Consider the following 16,356-nt stretch of genomic DNA (forward strand, 5'->3'; position numbering starts at 1 on the left):
TGGAAGTGGACACCGCCTCGGGAAAGGCGTGCGGGAGCCGTTGGGCCGGAGCCCTGCCACCGCGGGGAGAGGCGGGGCGTGCGCACCGTGGACCAATGAAAAGCGAGAAATTTGCATACGATCCGGGAGGCACGGCTGGCCCGTTTGGGGGCACCGGAGACTGCCGGTATCGGCTTTGAGCGGGGCAGGCGGGCGGCACCGGGTCGGGGACCCGCAGGGGAAACGGCCCAGGATAAGAACATCCCTCGCCCTCACCTCGGGGTGGGTCGGCCCGGAGGGGGTCCTCGCCCGTGCGCAGTTTCCGGTAGTGATTTCAGCTCTTTTAGAATTTGTCCAGCAGGTTTCCCGCGCCCGCGGGAAGCCGCTCCCACAGGCGGTGCAATGGCAGAACGAGGCGGGGAGGCGCAGGCGCGTTCGGGCCGGGCCGGGCTGCAGCCGGTGCAGATCGGTGTGGGGCCGCGGCAGCCCCGCCGCGCCCCATGGCGGCCTCCGCGCAGCCCCCGGTGCCGCCGGCGCTGAGCGCGGAGCAGGCGAAGGGTGAGTGCGGGCGGGTCCGTGTCCCGGGCGGGCCGGCGGCGGAGGGCCTGTGCCGCGCCGCTGGATACGGGAGGCCGGCGGGCGGCTGAGTGCCCGTATCCCGCAGCCGTGCTGGCGGAGGTGATCAAGGCGTTCGGGGCGCCGGAGAACGCGCAGCGCATGGAGGAGGCTCGGGACAACGCCTGCAATGACATGGGCAAGATGCTGCAGTTCCTGCTGCCCGTGGCCACCCAGATCCAGCAGGACGTGATCAAGGCCTACGGGTTCAGCAGCGACGGCGAAGGTGGGTTGTTCCCCCGCCGGGCAGGATGCTCCGGGCCCGCCGCGGCAGCGGAGCTTCCCGCCCACCCCCTTCCCTTGCAGGCGTCCTGAAATTCGCCCGGCTGATCAAGTCCTACGAGTCGCAGGACCCGGAGATCGCCAGCATGTCCGGCAAGCTCAAGGCCATGTTCCTGCCGCCCATGACGCTGCCGCCGCACGGGGCTGGCACCGGCGGAGTTGCTGCCTCCTGAGCCCGCGGAGCTCTCCCGGTGCTCCGACTGGTGCCGTGCTTCCAAGGTGCAGGTCCTGTCAGCCCTGGGAATGGGGCATTGAACAAGGGAGACGCGGTCCTGGAAGGAATGGGATGCTTCGTGCCCGCTCCTGTGTCTGCTCGTGAATAAAGCGTGTGTTGAAAATGCCCAGTGTTTCATGAATGGCCGTGAGCTCAGCAGTGCTGCTCCCTGGTGCAGAGGCAGGTACAGCAGTGCTCTCTGCATGACACTTGTGACGCTCTTTTGGGAGGCCCAGTATACACCACGTTCTGCAGAAAGGTTTGTGCAGAGCCTCGGTGTGAAGCCCTAGGATCTGGTATCAGAGAGACAGGTATTAAGCACTTTACAAGGGCAAGCATATTCAGACGTGCTGTTTGAAGCATATTGTGTCCCTCAACACGATCTAGTGCTGTTCAGCAAGTGTTGTAAATGCCATTGAGGCCTCTGTCGCAGTAGGGTCAGTGCTAATTTACTCCTGCCCCCAGTGCCTGTGGCTGCGTTGTTTTGTGGCTGAATGTGCAATCCAGCACATTATCCTTAGTGAAAAAGGCAGCGGAGAGATGCAGCAGGGAGCGGCGGCGCGTGGGAGGGCTGGGCTTGCCCCGTTTGGCTGCAGCCTGGATTACAACAACATAAACAACATAAAAATTTTATCTCACCTTTTTTTTTTCGGACTCCAGAGGGATCAACCTAGTGGTGCAGCCTTGCTCCTTTGCAATGTTTTCTTTCCCGTGTCATTCAGAGGGACATCAGGTATGTCTGCTTGTAGCCTCCTGCCCTTTGTCCCTGTTGTCCTTGGAAGAATTGAGGTCCTTGGCGACAGGAACAGGGGAAAAGGGCTGAGAGTGAAGGAGCCCGGCCTGGGAGAGCAGGGAGCTGCAAGCCAGGTGTGAGGGAGCTGCGTCGGGCGTTCTGTGCTCCCAGTTACAAAGCGGGCAGGAATGCAGCCAGCGAGGGCGTGAGCTCAGTGGATGGGAGGCAGGAAGAGCAGTCCGTCCCTTCCGTCTCCATCTACCTCTCCGAGCCTGGCCTTGGCCTTCCCCCACCCCTTTGATTATTCATTAACTGCAGTCCAGGAAGTGCTTTGCAAATGGTGGAAATTAAGCCCGCGGCTTGAGGCCTGAGGTTTGCCTGACCTGGAGCTACCTCCTCCTTATTCCGCCTGGGAGCAGGCGGAGTTCGGAGCTTCGCCTGTGCGGATCGGGCTCAGGTGAGTCACGGGAGGTGCTGCACCCGCAGGCACGGCCAGCTGCTGCTCCAGCGCCCCGGCACTCACCGCCATGAGCATCCAGCCCTGCCGCCAGGGTGCCAGGCCACCTCTGCTCTATCCAGGTCTTTGATCTCCCTCCCAAATCCGTTTCTAGATCCTTTCTTGGTAATTCCAATATTGCTTTATTTTCTTTAGTAGGACCCCCTTGGTTGAGGGCTGTGGTACTTCCTCCACCAGCTCCTGTCAGTCCTCCATCAGTGGGGATCTGAAAGACAAGACCCTGATGCCATCCCGTGGGTGAGTGCTGTGAATGCTAGTTAGGGCAAGAAAACAAGAGTTGTTGGTGAGAAAAATAAAAATAGCAGCAATAGGAATCAGGCACAGAAGGGAAAAAAAAACCAGTTTCTAATAGGAGCTGCCCATTAGAGGTAGCCAGAGGATTGGAGCTCGCGGTGCTTTACGTTGTTACTGTTGCTCCTTCTTACTTTGATAAGGAGAATCAGGGTTTGTGATGCCTAGTGTGCTGCAGTTCCTCTGCCACCCTGCAGCTGCAGCATCTCTGAATGGTTTTGCAGAGAGAGATGTCAGCTGCCTGGCCTTTTAAATACTGGTTATTCCTTTATTTGCTGCAATCTTTTCTAGCCCTTTATGGAACAAAAAGTGGGATATACAATCCTCACAGTGAGTCCAAACAGGCACCCTGCTCTGGAAGGGTGTCAGGAAATGGGATTCACACTGGCATTACTCTCTGGTAAGAATTTGGGCAACCACAGTGGTCCCACACTGTTCTAGAGCCTCAAGGCCTGGTGGAGAGCATGTGGCTTTGGCAAGTCACAGGAAGATGGTCCATCAGCCCATCCACAGGCAGCCTTTGCTCTGAACTACAACAGACTTCTGTACAGAACAGCAAAACCTCCTGTCTGAAATCATCTCTGTGCTGAGATTCACAAGAAGATTATTCGCAAAAAGGGCTCCAAATTAGCTCCCCCAAATGTGAGAGAAGCATGGAACAATAAAGTAGTTATCTGAGCAGGAGGGTGCACAGTATAATGGAGAGAGCAATAAATGTGATACTAAAGGAAGTGCCAGCATCTGCTTTTGTAAAGGCAAATATGGTCCTGTAAAACTGGAGGGTCTTGAGGGACTTAGCAAGCTTGTGGATAAGGCAGGTCTGGCCAGTACAGTTTGCTTGGATTTAAAGAACTGGACAAGATTCTTTCATCAAAGTCTTTAAATAAGGCTGAAATTGCAGCATTAAAAAAGAAGATAAAGATTTTCTTGAGTAAAGAAATACTAGAGAATAGTAAATGGAAGGTGGGAATTAACATCCTGTTTTTACAGCAAAGGGAAGTCATCAGTGGTCAGATCACAGGGGCCTTATCTGAAATACAAGCTGTTCAGTGTATTCCCAAGTGACCTGGGAATACTGGTGAGGTGAAAAAATTGGATGATGGTAGAAATTTACCCAGGATAATAGAGTGGGAGTTGACTTGTGAATAATTTCGGAAAGACCTAATGGCATTGAATGAATGGGCAGTAGAACAGCAGATGAAAAAGCTTTTGTAAAACAATGTTCATACAGAAAAATAATACCAAAATTGCATATAAAACAATGACTGTGAGCTAATGGTAACCTCTCTTTGATTATAGAAGTCCATGCAGTTGTTAGCTTAATGCTTGGTTGTAGTGAACATCAGAAATCACCACTGTCCATGACTCACCAACATTTTGAACACCACAGTTCTGTACCCACCTTCACTCTTACCTCCAAATCAAAATGCCAGAATTGGAAATATCTCTGAGAGAGACAGCAAAGGTGGTCAGAGGCGTAGAATAGTTCTGTACAAAAAGAACCCCTTAGTAGGGCTGTAGTCTTCAGCCTGAGGATGGATATGGATGTTTCAGGTCTGTTTCCACAAGTAGCTTGGAGCAGGGGGAGAGAAACAGGAACCACAGACTGATTTTCCTTTCTTTACAACAACCAGGTGCTAAGAAAGAGGCAAGGAGCAGGTTATAAGCAAGTCAAAGGAGGGGGTGTTTCTGTAACTGAGCAATGGAGCTCTTTGCCAAAGCGTGCAAAATTTGTTATGCATTTGACAGCTGACTACAAGTAGCTGCTAACAGAGGCTTAGGAAGTACAAGAGCAAAAGAAACTCTATACACAATCTTTCTCTCTGCTCTTTCTTTAACAACCATTTTGACCTCTGCACTGCCTAGTCCCACCCCTGCTGCCCCAAAACTGGCTCAGTTGGCTCAGGGCCCCGTTTGGCTGAGTCCTGACACCTGCCAGGGTGGAGGTTCCTCCGCTGCATTGGAGACTTGTGGCAAGTGCTGAACCCCCTTGGGGGGGAGCACGTGTGCAGTTTTTCCTGATACCTAATCAGAATTTCCCTTGCTGCAAGTGATGCCTGTTGCCTCTTGTCTTTTGGTTGTGTCCCACAAAAAAGAACCTGACTTATCAGCTCTAAACCCCCACAGCCCCTTTTAGCTAGTCTCAGACAAGTGTTAAATCCCTCCTTAAGCATCTTTTCTTCAAGTTGAATAAACCCAGCTTACTCTCTGCTATGTTCCAGGCTCTTCACTGCATTAGTGGCATTATGCTGGATTCTTTCCAGTTTCTCAGGGCCTTTTTTCTTGCAGCAATCCAGATGTGTGTTTTTTTAATTAGCTATTTCATTTACCTTCTGCTGTAAATTTGTTACTGCGCTAGCTGTGGCCTGCTTCCACAAGGGATTTACAAGATGAGGTTCTAACACCTGTGTTGTACTGAAAAACAAACAGTGTAAGAGTAGTCTCTTTGCTGAAATCTCTTGACCTCTTAATTATATTTAAAAAGTGGTTTAGTGGCTCAATTACAGTCTTATTATATTTAGTGGCTCAGCTGTTCCATGCTGCAGCCATTTGGGAGAGCAGCCTTGAAGATACAGACTGATGGCTTCTCTGTGATGACGTTTCCCTCCCTTACTGGTAGTTTTTAATTGGATGGCCCAGATCATGGACACCAGGGTGGCTGCATGCATCCACTCCTTTCCTAAAATGAAAGCAAGCAGAAGCATAAACTCATCCTGTAAATTATGTGATACGGGGTTTTTGTCCACGAAAATACTGTCAGGAGATTACACTGCATCCTGTGGCTTGTCCTTCTGGAGGATACTGAGTTACATGGGACAAGTGCTCTCTCACCCTTTCTTATTCTGGTCTGGGTTCTTTGCTACCTTGTTCTTTCCCTGTTCCCCTGTGTCCAGCTAATGTTCAGTTCCTCAGACAGATTTTCTCCTTCAGTGTAGGGTGCAGGGATGCCTCAGTTTTGGTTTTCGTCTGCCTTGGCTTCATATTGATTCAGCATACTCTAATATGCTTTTGATATCAGGAATTATTTTTTGGGACTTCTCCCTGGAAGTTCCTGCCTTTTCTCCCTTGGCAATAAACAACACTTGTTTCCTGTTCCTGCTAGACTGATTTAGGTGCTGCCTTTCTGGTGCAACTTCTACAACTTTGTGCGGAAGTTGTTCCCTTGAGTTGCTCCCATGCATTTAAAATCTCCTCGGTTTTTAATATCAGTTCTAAGTCAGTACCTCTGGCTGCCTGCAGCTCACCACACCCCAGCTCACCATGTGCATGAAACCAGAAGCATTTCTAAGGAAGCTGCTGGAGGTGCCTGGGTTGCCTTTCTAGCAATGAAGTTTAGCTTCCCACTCGTCTCTCCTGTACTTCCCTTTGTTGCTAGTTTCTGTCTTGGCCACGAGTTTTTGTCTAAGACTTAGCTAGCAGCCTGTTCATCTTTTTGCAGGATTTCCCGGCCTGGTGGTATGTGGGGAAGTCTGCAGCTGCTGCTGCTGCTTGAAATGAGCAAGGCTCTTGCTGTTGCTGCTGCCCACACCGCACAGGGTAGTTGAGATGGCCCCAGGGAAAAGCCAGGCTCCTTTGCCAGCTGGATTGCACTCTTAGGCCACGGCTTAGCTCCCATTTTTTCACCAGACCTGCAGACCTTGAAGCCAGTGTTGTGGGCAGGACAGTCATGGGCCACAGCTGGAAGCAGCCAGGTGACTGGAATGGTTTTCCTTCTTTTTGTACCTGGTTGTCCAGGTTGTCAGCTTTGGCCTCAGTGTGTGGTGCTGGGATTTTGAAGGTCTTCGGCTCAGCTCCCTCAGTGCTGTGTGGGCTCCCTGTAGCTGTTTGTCCTGGTCTCTGCCTTGTTCCTGAGCAGCTTCACCACCTTCTCCCAACCTCCCCATCCCTTTTGAGCTACCACTGCCAGTGTCAGTCCCATCCCGTGGCAGGCTGGTTTCAGGCAGGCACTGCTGTGCTCTGAGGACTAGCCTGGACCTTGAAGTCTGCAGCTCTGGATTCACACGGATTCCCCCCTGTGCCTGTACAGAGCATGTAGGACATTTGGGACCATTTGTGTTGCTCATTGGCCTTTTGGAGGAAAAGGGGAGCAGAGGACGAACAGAACTGAGTTTTGTGAACACAGCCAGAACCCAAAATGCATGCGAAGAGTCAGCCCTTGGGTGCTAAAGACAGGGACCCAAAAATAATAGGGGCTATGGGGAGGAAAGACACAAAAGGAGAAGCAGAAGTGTATGCAAAGCAGCTTGCGGCTGTGGAGTGGATGGCTCAGAGCGCTTCCTGTTCCCGGAGCCGTGCGTGCACCGCTGTGTTCGGGCTCGCGCCTGCCCGTGCCCAGCAGCGCTGCACAGCGGGCCAGGGATCAAGGCACCTGTGCAGGGAGAGGTGCATGGAGAGGGCCTGAATGGACTGACAGTCAGCTCCTGGAGAGATACATGGCCAGCTCACAAGAGGCGCAGGAGCAGCTTGGTGTTGGGTGCCCCAGCACAGACCTCCGACTTCCCTTTCCCTTCCAGCGCAAACTGATTTTTCCTCTGTGTTTTTTGGGTTGCTTTGGTGGCAGCCACTTGGCCGCCTCTGCTTTCTCCCTCCGCAATGGTGAGGTAAGAGGGTCTGAGAGGTCTGTGTGTGTGAGGAATGGGACCAGGGAAGTGGAATGGATGAGGGCAGGGATGGTCCTGGAAGCCATATCTCTCATGGGAACCATCCATAGGCTGGGGGAGGCATCAGGCAGGAAGGGATGCTGCTGCTGCTGGTTTTCACCTAGGGATGCTGACCGGGGACCATTCTGCACCCTACAGATCTCCACAATAGTGCCTGGCCTTTTTTATTCACTTGGTCTTGCTGTTATTTTCTCTGCTAGGTGGTTTCACCGTGACCTGAGTGGGCTGGAAGCTGAAGCCTTACTGAAGGGACGAGGTGTCCATGGGAGCTTCCTGGCCAGACCCAGTCGGAGGAATCAGGGGGATTTTTCCCTTTCAGTCCGGTCAGTAACTTGGACCCCAGCTTCTGTCTTTGCAGTGTTACATACACAGGTTGCCCAGATCCTCACCTGTCCTCTGGCATCTTCTTCATCCTGTCTCTATTCCTTTGAGTTCTTCTCAAAGAACTCAAGCTGTAAAATGACCTCAGCTTCCCAGTGTCTTCTAGAGCCTCCCTCAAGTTGTCCAAGGAGCTTCTCTTTCCAGTCATCTCCATTCACAGAGATAGTTTGCTCTAATTCCATGGTGGGAGGTAGTGCAGGACACCTTCCTGCCCCTTTCCCAACCATCTCATTGGACTGCCTTGTGTTTTATTTCACAGGGTTGGTGATCAGGTAACCCACATCCGCATCCAGAATACTGGGGATTTCTATGACCTGTATGGAGGGGAGAAGTTTGCCACCTTGTCAGAATTGGTGGAGTACTACACACAGCAACAGGGCTCACTGCAGGACAAAGATGGAACCATCATCGACTTGAGATACCCGCTCAACTGTTCTGACCCCACGACAGAGAGGTACAGGGACAGCACGGAGCTGCTGTGTCTGTGATTAAACGTTTCATGGCCTCTTTCTGTCCTGCCGGCATCCCCAGAGCAAATCCTGCCCCCTGCCTTTCTTAACCTCCTCTGTGTCCATGGGGGCAGCATCCCCAGGAATAGCTGCATGTACCTTGATCCATCACAGCAGACCTAGTAGGGATCTATTTTTACTTCTGGTTTCCGGTTGCCTTTGCTATTTTTATGCTGTTTTTGAAAGAAAAGGTTGCGGTGTCCGCTGTGGATCTGCAGTGGTCTGTGGAGGGACACGTTGTGTGGAAGCCCTCAGTCGTGCTCCAAACCTCCCTGGTTATTCTAGACCTGGGTGACTCACGTAGCTGCGAGCAGGGCCATATTCCCCTGCTATTCCTGGCCTGCTTAGTCTCCTTCCTGTCCCCGCTTTGCATGTGTCTCTGACACCAAGTTCCTAAATCAAATCAGGTGGCTTTGCCCTTGTGTTTTGCTTTCAGGCCCTTTGATGCAGCTCAGGGGAGCTGTCATGCCCTGCTCTGGGGTGACAAGTCCTTCCTCCACTGGTCCTCCTTGGGCACCTGGAGGTAGCGAGCAGAGAGGCCCAGGGCTGAAACACCGGGGTACACCCCAGCTTGCTCTGGGTCAGGCTGCAGAGGGGCAGGTCTGCTGCTGGCTGTCCTCTCCAGTCAAGGCCATTGCTTCGTGGCCCTGCAGTTTCCTCCCTTCCTCCTGCGGTTGGAAACTTACCCCCTCCCCCCTCGGGCTCTTACGAAAGCTCCTCTCACTCTCTCCCCAAGTGATTTTCCGTCACGTGGCTGGGCTTTGCTGGGGGAGGGAGGAATGGGACCCATTAACCCCCTCCTCCCTGTGGGGAGGGGAGGCTGGGAGACCTCTTTGATGGGCTGGAGGGGCCAACTGATCCCAAGGTGGCACCTGAGCACATGGTGGCTGAACAGTTCTCTGAGAGGAGGTTCAGAAATTAATGACAGCTGTGTAGTGAGTGTCACCAGCTGCTTCTTGCAGTGCATGAGGTGAGGGTCAGCAAAAGTTACTTGCTGAGCCCAGTAATAACTGTGTGAACCTCCTGCTGTACGTGGAGCAACCCCTTGCTCTGACCAGATGCAGGGGAGAATGAATAAATGCCCCAGCTGCCTCTGTGACTGGACTGTGGCCTCCTGAACTCCATCTCAGTTCATGGGAACAAATAGCCCCCTAACAATGTGAAGTTCACCAGGCCAGGCCTTCCCTGTTAGCTGCTCCATGGAAGTAAATCCATTCCCACATCCCCATGGTGAGGTAGGGAACACCTTTGTCAAATGGGGATGCTCCTGACCTTGTGCTAGGAGGAGAGAAGGAGCTGCTGAGTGTTTGTATTGAGGACAGGAATGTGCACATGGATCAGCTCCTGGTGCTCACTCCCATGGCCAGGGTGATTGCTGCAGTGTGATGTGCTCAGAGAATGGGAATTATCCTTTGAGTGAAGAGGTGACTGAGTTTCAGAAAGAGGAGTTGCTGGAATGGTTCTTTAATGGATCTGATCTCAGCACAACCATCTGGGTGCTGCTAAATCTGATGGGAGAGTTTCTGACTCAGTGGGGGCTTATTTTTGTTTCCCTGGTGTTTGAGTTTCCAGAGCCCCTTGCAGCAGTAAGGCAAGAGTCCCAATAATACTGTGAGGTGCTGAAAGACACAGACTGCCCTCTCCCAGGCAGAAAGTATCACTTACCTGTGCTTTTGTGTGTGTCACACAACAGGTCACGCTTGGTGCTTTCCCACTGTGTCCTCCAGTACCAGCCTTCTGCTCCCTAGGTCCCTTCTGTCTCCACCTCATCCCTTGCACTTTCCTCCTCTGCCTGGCTCTCCACCTTCTGTCTCATCTGCTTTTCCCAAGATCCTGCTCCTCCTTCCTTCTCTCATTCCTTCCTCTCTGTCTTCCCCTTCCTTTCTTCCTCCCTCACCCTTCCCCAGTGCTGCTGTTTTTCACTCATCAGCCCAAGGGCATCCACTTCCCGCATCTCCACCTCTTTTTTAACCCTCTCTTGTTTTTCCTTAGGTGGTACCATGGGCATCTGTCAGGCCCTGCAGCTGAGTCCCTGCTCCAGGCCAAAGCTACCCCTTGGACCTTCTTGGTGCGGGAGAGCCTCAGCAAACCTGGGGACTTTGTCTTGTCTGTCCTCACTGACCAGCCTAAACCTGGCTCTGATGCTGCAGCCGGGGCAGCCGGTGCCTCTGGGGCGCGGCTCAAAGTCACACACATCAAGATCATGTGTGAGGTGAGCAGTGGGAGGGCAGGAGGAGAGGCAGTGGTCTGATGGATGATACCAAAATGGCAGTGACAATTTCTCCTGTTTCTTTCATGTGGGATGATGAGATTCCATGGAGAGAAGGCAACTGGCCTTAAATGGGATTGGCAGGCAATACACCTCCTCTGGGCTTTGATCCACTGACAGCACAGTGCCATGAACTCCATGTGCTCAGGACAAATTCTCTGACCGCCCTGCCAGAGGAAGTGCTTTCCTAGATGATGCAGGGTGGTGCCTATGGATCTGCACCCCACCATTGCCTTTTTCCTGCCTTTCACCAGCTTTATTCATGAGACAGGTGGAGAGAGTGGGGGCTGTGCAGCCTGGAGAAAGCTCTGGGGAGATCTTACAGCACCTTCCAGTACCTAAAGGAGGCTCATGGGAAAGCTGGAGAGGGACTTTTTACAAGGGCATGGAGTGATGGAGCAAGGGGGAATGCCTTCAAACTGAAATAGGGCAGGTTTAGATGGAATAATAGGAAAAAATACTGTGAGGTTGTTGAGGCACTGGCTCAGGTTTCCCAGAGAAACTGTGGATGCCCCATTCTTGGAAGTGTTTGAGGTGAGGCTGGAGGGGGCTCTAGGCAACCTAGTCTAGTGGATGGTGTCCCTGCCCATGGCAGGGGGTTTGGAATTAGCTGCCCTTTGTGATGCCTTCCAACCCAAACTATTCCAGGATTCTGTTATGAGTGTTATGAGTGAGACATTACACATTTTTCCTCTGTTTAGAATGGACGCTACACAATTGGAGGGGCTGAGATGTTTGACAGCTTGACAGATCTGGTGGAGCACTTCAAGAAGATTGGAATTGAGGAGATGTCTGGTTCCTTTGTGTACCTGAAGCAGGTAAGTCCAGTTTCCTGGTTTTTAGACACCCTTTGAGGGGACAGATTTGTTGTTTTTTTCTGCTTTATGTCCCTTTCCTTCTTTTTTCCATGGTGCACAGAGGACACTTTGCTCTCCAGCATCTCTCTCTCTCTCTCTCTCTCTCTCTCTCTCTCTCACCTATTGTGTTTCCCCTCCCCCAGCCCTACTATGCTACGAGGGTGAATGCTGCTGACATTGAGAACAGAGTGCACGAACTGAACAAGAAGACAAGTCTGTCTGAGGAGACGTCCAAGGCTGGATTCTGGGAGGAATTTGATGTAAGAAACTGTTGGGGGACATTATTTGGCTTTTTGGGAATTCTGCATGCACCACCTCATTCTCCATCCTCAACTTCTTCCTGTACACAAATTTCTCATGTCTTGTCAATTTATTTCTGAAAGAAGTGTCTGTTTGGAATCAGTTCCCTTGGGGAATGAGTCTCATCTTTAAGTGAACCCAGTGATGCAGAAATGTGTTTTTTTATGGCTGGGAGAGTGAGTCACCAAGACAGTAAGGGCACAAGCCTTAGACTTCTCAAGTCTAGGTTTGGTTTTCACTTCTCTGCTCCTCCACAGCGTGCCCATGTGTCATCAGAGCCACCACCACTGTGCCTCCTAGTGCCCACCTCCCCTGTCATACATTGTGACCTTGCCATGACTGTTCTTTCTTCTGCTCTCAGAGCCTGCAAAAACAGGAAGCCAAGCACCTGTTTGACCGTCATGAGGGCCAGAGACCTGAAAATAAGAGCAAGAACCGATACAAGAACATATTGCCCTGTGAGTCTTGCTTCTCCACTATAAAAAAAGAAACCCAAATGGACAGACAGGCAATGAAGAGCTGTCCAAGTCTTCCCTCCCTCCAAGCCATCCCTGTCCTCCAGAGCAGGTTACAAGGTGTATGGCACTGAGGATTTAAGAGCTGATGTGGAAGGTCACAGCCTCTTCCTGTCCTTGAAGGATGGGAGGGAGGGTTGCATCAGACTCATTAGCTTCTGTGGTCCATCACAGAGGCAGAGAGATGGGAAGATGGAGTGAGATTGGTCTGAACCCAGAGGGGGAGAGCTAAGGATATGGGGCATCGCTGGGAATCATGACTGAGGTGGCACAGGGCAGTGAGGAGCTCTGTGTGGCTGTGCATGGAGTATCTCATTGCACTGTTCATTCTTTCACTGCACCCCCAGTTGATCACTCCAGAGTCATCCTCCAGGGAAGGGACCCAAACATACCTGGATCTGACTACATCAATGCCAACTATGTCAAGGTGAGATTCTTGAAAGACAGCTGTGTGCCTGTCCAGAACAGTGCCAAAGCAGGGCCAGGTCTGCTGCTCCTGCAGCCCTCCTGACCCTCCCCTGTCTGCACTCAGAACACCCTGATCAGCCCAGATGAGTGCACCAAGACCTACATCGCCAGCCAGGGCTGCCTGGATGCCACAGTCAATGACTTGTGGCAAATGGTGTGGCAGGAGAACACACGCATTATCGTGATGACAACACGGGAGGTGGAAAAAGGCCGGGTAAGTAGCAGTCTGGAGGTCTCTCTTCCCTTTCAACCATTGCTCTGCTTTTTCTCTCTCTCCTGCCTTCTGCCCATCCTCACCCTGCCCTCTCTGCCCACACAGAACAAATGTGTGCCTTACTGGCCAGAGCTGGGCAGCACCAAGGAGTACGGTCCCTACCTTGTGCAGAACGCTGGGGAGCACGATGCACTGGAGTACAAACTGCGGCACCTCTGCGTGTGCCCGAAGGATAACGTGAGTGTCTGACCAAGGGCTGCCTTCCAAGCCACCAAACACCTCAGCCTGGGAACTGCTGGGTGCTGTGATGATGCTGCTGTTTCAGCCTTCTTGGGCCTGGGGTTCCCTCCTGGTTTGGGCTGAAATCACACTGGTGGGATCACCAAGAAGTGGGCAGGAGACAGATTCTCTCTGGCTCCAGACTCACCTCTCCCTGGGACAGAGGCCAGGGACAGGACTGGGTTGCAGCTTTACCAGTGGGGTGCTTTGCTCTTCTCAGGGCAAGGCTGTGCGTGAGATCTGGCAATACCAGTACCTGAGCTGGCCTGACCATGGTGTACCCAGTGAGCCGGGAGGAGTGCTCAGCTTCCTCGACCAGATAAACCAGAAGCAAGAGAGCATCCCCAACGCAGGGCCTATTCTGGTACACTGCAGGTTGGTACAGAGGCTGGAGTTTGAAGCATTCTCCATTGCTTATCTGGGGTGAGATGCAGAAGGTCTGTCCTGTTGCTTCCAGCTGTACCACAGGACATGTGAGTGAAGCATGTGCCAGTCCCAATATTTGCTTTTTTCTTCTTCAATGCCCCCACACCAAACTCTCTACCTGTTGAACATGTGACTCTTTTGTGGAATTGCTGAACAGCTGCTACAAGAGGCACATCCTTCCCCAGAAGCAGCTGCATTTTGTTTCAGGAGCTGTCTTGCTCTGACCTCTGCTTGTCCTCTCCTTGCAGTGCTGGGATTGGCCGCACTGGGACTATCATCGTCATTGATATGATAGTGGAAACAATCTCCACCAAGGGTAAGAGGACTCAAAATGAACTGGGCTACCCAGTAGGGTTTTGCCTTTGAATTCAGCTGCAGAGGGATGAAAACTATCAGCTGTCAGTGGGAGAAGATCCTGCCATAGTCCTAAGAAAGTTGTTCTGCTGGATCTCTGTACCATATCCGCCTAAGGCTTCAGCCTTCCCTGAGCTTTGGCTTTTCATCCAAAGCCAGACTTCAAAGGTACTGAGCAGGGGGAGAGCTGGGAGGTCCATACAGGAATAAAGAGCATGGAAGGAGTGGAAACTTCTTGACTGTCCTCTGCTGTGGCTGCTTTTGGTAGAGAACTGGGAGAGGGGGCAGTGACTATGTGTCCATAAGCTTTTCTGGTGCTCCTTGCTAGGGCTGGACTGCGACATTGACATCCAGAAGACCATCCAGATGGTGAGGGCCCAGCGATCTGGGATGGTGCAGACAGAGGCCCAGTACAAGTTCATCTACATGGCCATCTGCCAGTTCATAGAGGCAACCAAGAAAAAGCTGGAAGTTATCCAGGTGAGAGAAAAGGGGTTCTGCCGCCCTGTGAGCCTAAGCCCTGCATGCTGCTGGCTCTGAGCTCAAGTGCTCTGTTTCAGAAGCTTTAAGCTAACACTGAGACCTACACAAACTACAATGGTGCAGTAAGAGCTGTGTCCCTGTTCCTCTCTTCTAAGGCTTTTAAATTCAGGGGACAAGTTCATTAGCAGTTCAAGTACCAATCCTTCCTGAACTTCTAGACAGCAGTTAAATTTTAATGCGGTTACTTTAACTATGTTCTGAATAATATCACCAAGTGCTGTTTTGTTACAAACTTAGTTTTTAGGCCAAGCAAAGACCTTCCTTGCCTCTTCTTTCCTCTTTGTCTTTCACATCCTAGTTTTGCAGCTGCAAAATCTTTTCCTGCTATTTGATAAATGGTGTATTTTCTCTTTCCGTGTAGCTTCTGGCAGCATGCTGTAGTTCCTGCTGTTTCAATATTCTTTAGCAGAAATTTGGGACTTTTAGGCGTTCTAGTGCCTCCAGAGATTTGTTCCCCACTGTTGCCTCCTGTACAAGACTGCATTTGCACCTGCTGCTCACCTCTGGCAGTGGCAGTGTGATGAGCCCAGGCACTTCAACAATCCACCAACTTCCACTGAGATCCTGGCACAAAGTGGACTTTAACAGCCAGAACTCTTCCATTGTGGCTCAGGTGCATCTCCCAGACCACACTCTTCTAAGCCTGTTTTTCCTCTCCTGCAGTCTCGGAAAGGCAAGCCAAACGAGTGTGAGTATGGGAACATCGCCTACCCCCCTGCAGTGAGGAATGCACACCCCAAGGTTTCCCGAAAACCCTCCAAGTAAGAGCTCACCCAAAGAGAGACCCAGCTCTGCCTGCCCCTGGCAAGTCTGCCTGCTGGCTTGGCTGGCTTTTTACTCTTCCTCACTTTTTCCCTGGTCTTACAGGCAGAAAGAGGAGTCAACAGTGTATGAGAACTTGGGGAAAAAGGAGGAGAAGGTGCGGAAACAACGCTCCTCAGAGAAGAAGCTGAAAGGCTCACTAAAGAAAAAATAATCATACGTTGCAGGTAGCCCCATGGGGGTTTGAACCTGGGCTGCAGGACTGGAGCTCACATCCCAGCTGGCCTGTCTTGCATTCCTTGCTCTTGGACTGGAACAAAGCCTTTCCCTTCTCTCCTGTGCCAGCTTTCAGTGCTGTGACCCATGGAGTCAGTAACTCAGCTGACTGACTCCATGGTCCCTTGCCTGTGCAGGCCAGCAAAGTACTGCCCCCTCATCATCCATTAGCAGGAAAAGGTCACACCCCTCCTTCCCTTGCTCCCTGAGCACCAGGCCCAAACCCACCTTTGCTGTGTCAGCTTCAGAGGAATTCTCAGCCAAGAGCTAAGGAAGGTCAGTCCAGGAGCTACGTCTCTGCCCACTGCTGCGAGTTAGAGTTTATCTTGTTTGTGTTCCCTGAAGCCTCAGCTTTTCAAGTATGGAAGTTTTGGCCTGTTTCAGCTCAGCTCCTCTGCAATTCAACAGGAGACTTCCTCCTTCCTTAATACCAACATTCTGCCCCTCTTATCCTTTTGCTATCCCATCCTTCACCTGGATGCTGTAAATATACCAGAATTTGATGTGATGGCCATGTTTTCTTTTTTGTTTGTAAATAAACTTGTGTTTGTTTGGCTACCAGGTCCCAAAAGGTGTTCTTCTCCGAGTATTAGCTGTACTCCTGATTTCACCTGCAGATCTGAAAAGACTCACAAGGATGGCTTCAGCTTAGTTTTCCTGATTTCCTGTTGCCTTCAGGCTTTTGAACAGAAGCTGTGACCAATTATGGTGGCCTCTTGCTGTGTGAGGCTCAAGTGTTGGTGGTCAGCAGGGAAGCCTGAGCATGGAAAGTCAGGTGTGACAAACCCTGACACAGCTTTTATATCTAAATTTTACTTGTGAGTTTTCAAAATGTGAACAGGCAAAGCCACAGTTGCTCTGACCACGTGCTGGTAACACTTCCAGCAGCAGCCTGGTCCAAAGGCCTCCAG

At 51.6% G+C, this 16,356-nt stretch overlaps 2 protein-coding genes and 1 non-coding gene across 8 annotated transcripts; all 3 read left to right on the forward strand.

The window, feature by feature from the left end:
• Positions 1-305: 305 nt before the first annotated feature.
• LOC136553845 (U7 small nuclear RNA) lies at positions 306-366 on the forward strand. The gene has a single exon (XR_010783245.1). It is a non-coding gene; the product is annotated as a U7 small nuclear RNA (small nuclear RNA).
• A 41-nt stretch (positions 367-407) lies between these two features.
• Positions 408-1,216, forward strand: C2H12orf57 (chromosome 2 C12orf57 homolog). The gene is made up of 3 exons (XM_066572199.1): positions 408-537; positions 644-820; positions 901-1,216. The coding sequence occupies exons 1-3, from the start codon at positions 480-482 to the stop codon at positions 1,047-1,049; spliced, it is 384 nt and encodes a 127-aa protein (XP_066428296.1). The 5' UTR covers positions 408-479; the 3' UTR covers positions 1,050-1,216.
• On the forward strand, positions 1,167-16,003 carry PTPN6 (protein tyrosine phosphatase non-receptor type 6). 6 transcript variants are annotated; one of them, XM_066572196.1, is made up of 16 exons: positions 1,325-1,401; positions 2,476-2,577; positions 7,493-7,615; positions 7,933-8,127; positions 10,175-10,394; positions 11,153-11,269; positions 11,452-11,568; positions 11,970-12,066; positions 12,471-12,550; positions 12,656-12,805; positions 12,911-13,042; positions 13,305-13,459; positions 13,759-13,826; positions 14,193-14,344; positions 15,071-15,168; positions 15,275-16,003. In XM_066572196.1, the coding sequence occupies exons 2-16, from the start codon at positions 2,564-2,566 to the stop codon at positions 15,381-15,383; spliced, it is 1,827 nt and encodes a 608-aa protein (XP_066428293.1). In that variant the 5' UTR covers positions 1,325-1,401; positions 2,476-2,563; the 3' UTR covers positions 15,384-16,003. The 6 variants fall into 6 exon arrangements, with proteins under 6 accessions (XP_066428292.1, XP_066428293.1, XP_066428291.1 ...); XM_066572195.1 differs by lacking the exons at positions 1,325-1,401; positions 2,476-2,577 and adding an exon at positions 1,167-1,274; XM_066572194.1 differs by having other exon boundaries at positions 12,656-13,042.
• The last annotated feature ends 353 nt before the right edge of the window (positions 16,004-16,356 follow it).

The sequence above is a fragment of the Molothrus aeneus genome, chromosome 2, assembly GCF_037042795.1.
Source record: "Molothrus aeneus isolate 106 chromosome 2, BPBGC_Maene_1.0, whole genome shotgun sequence".
NCBI lineage: Eukaryota > Metazoa > Chordata > Aves > Passeriformes > Icteridae > Molothrus > Molothrus aeneus.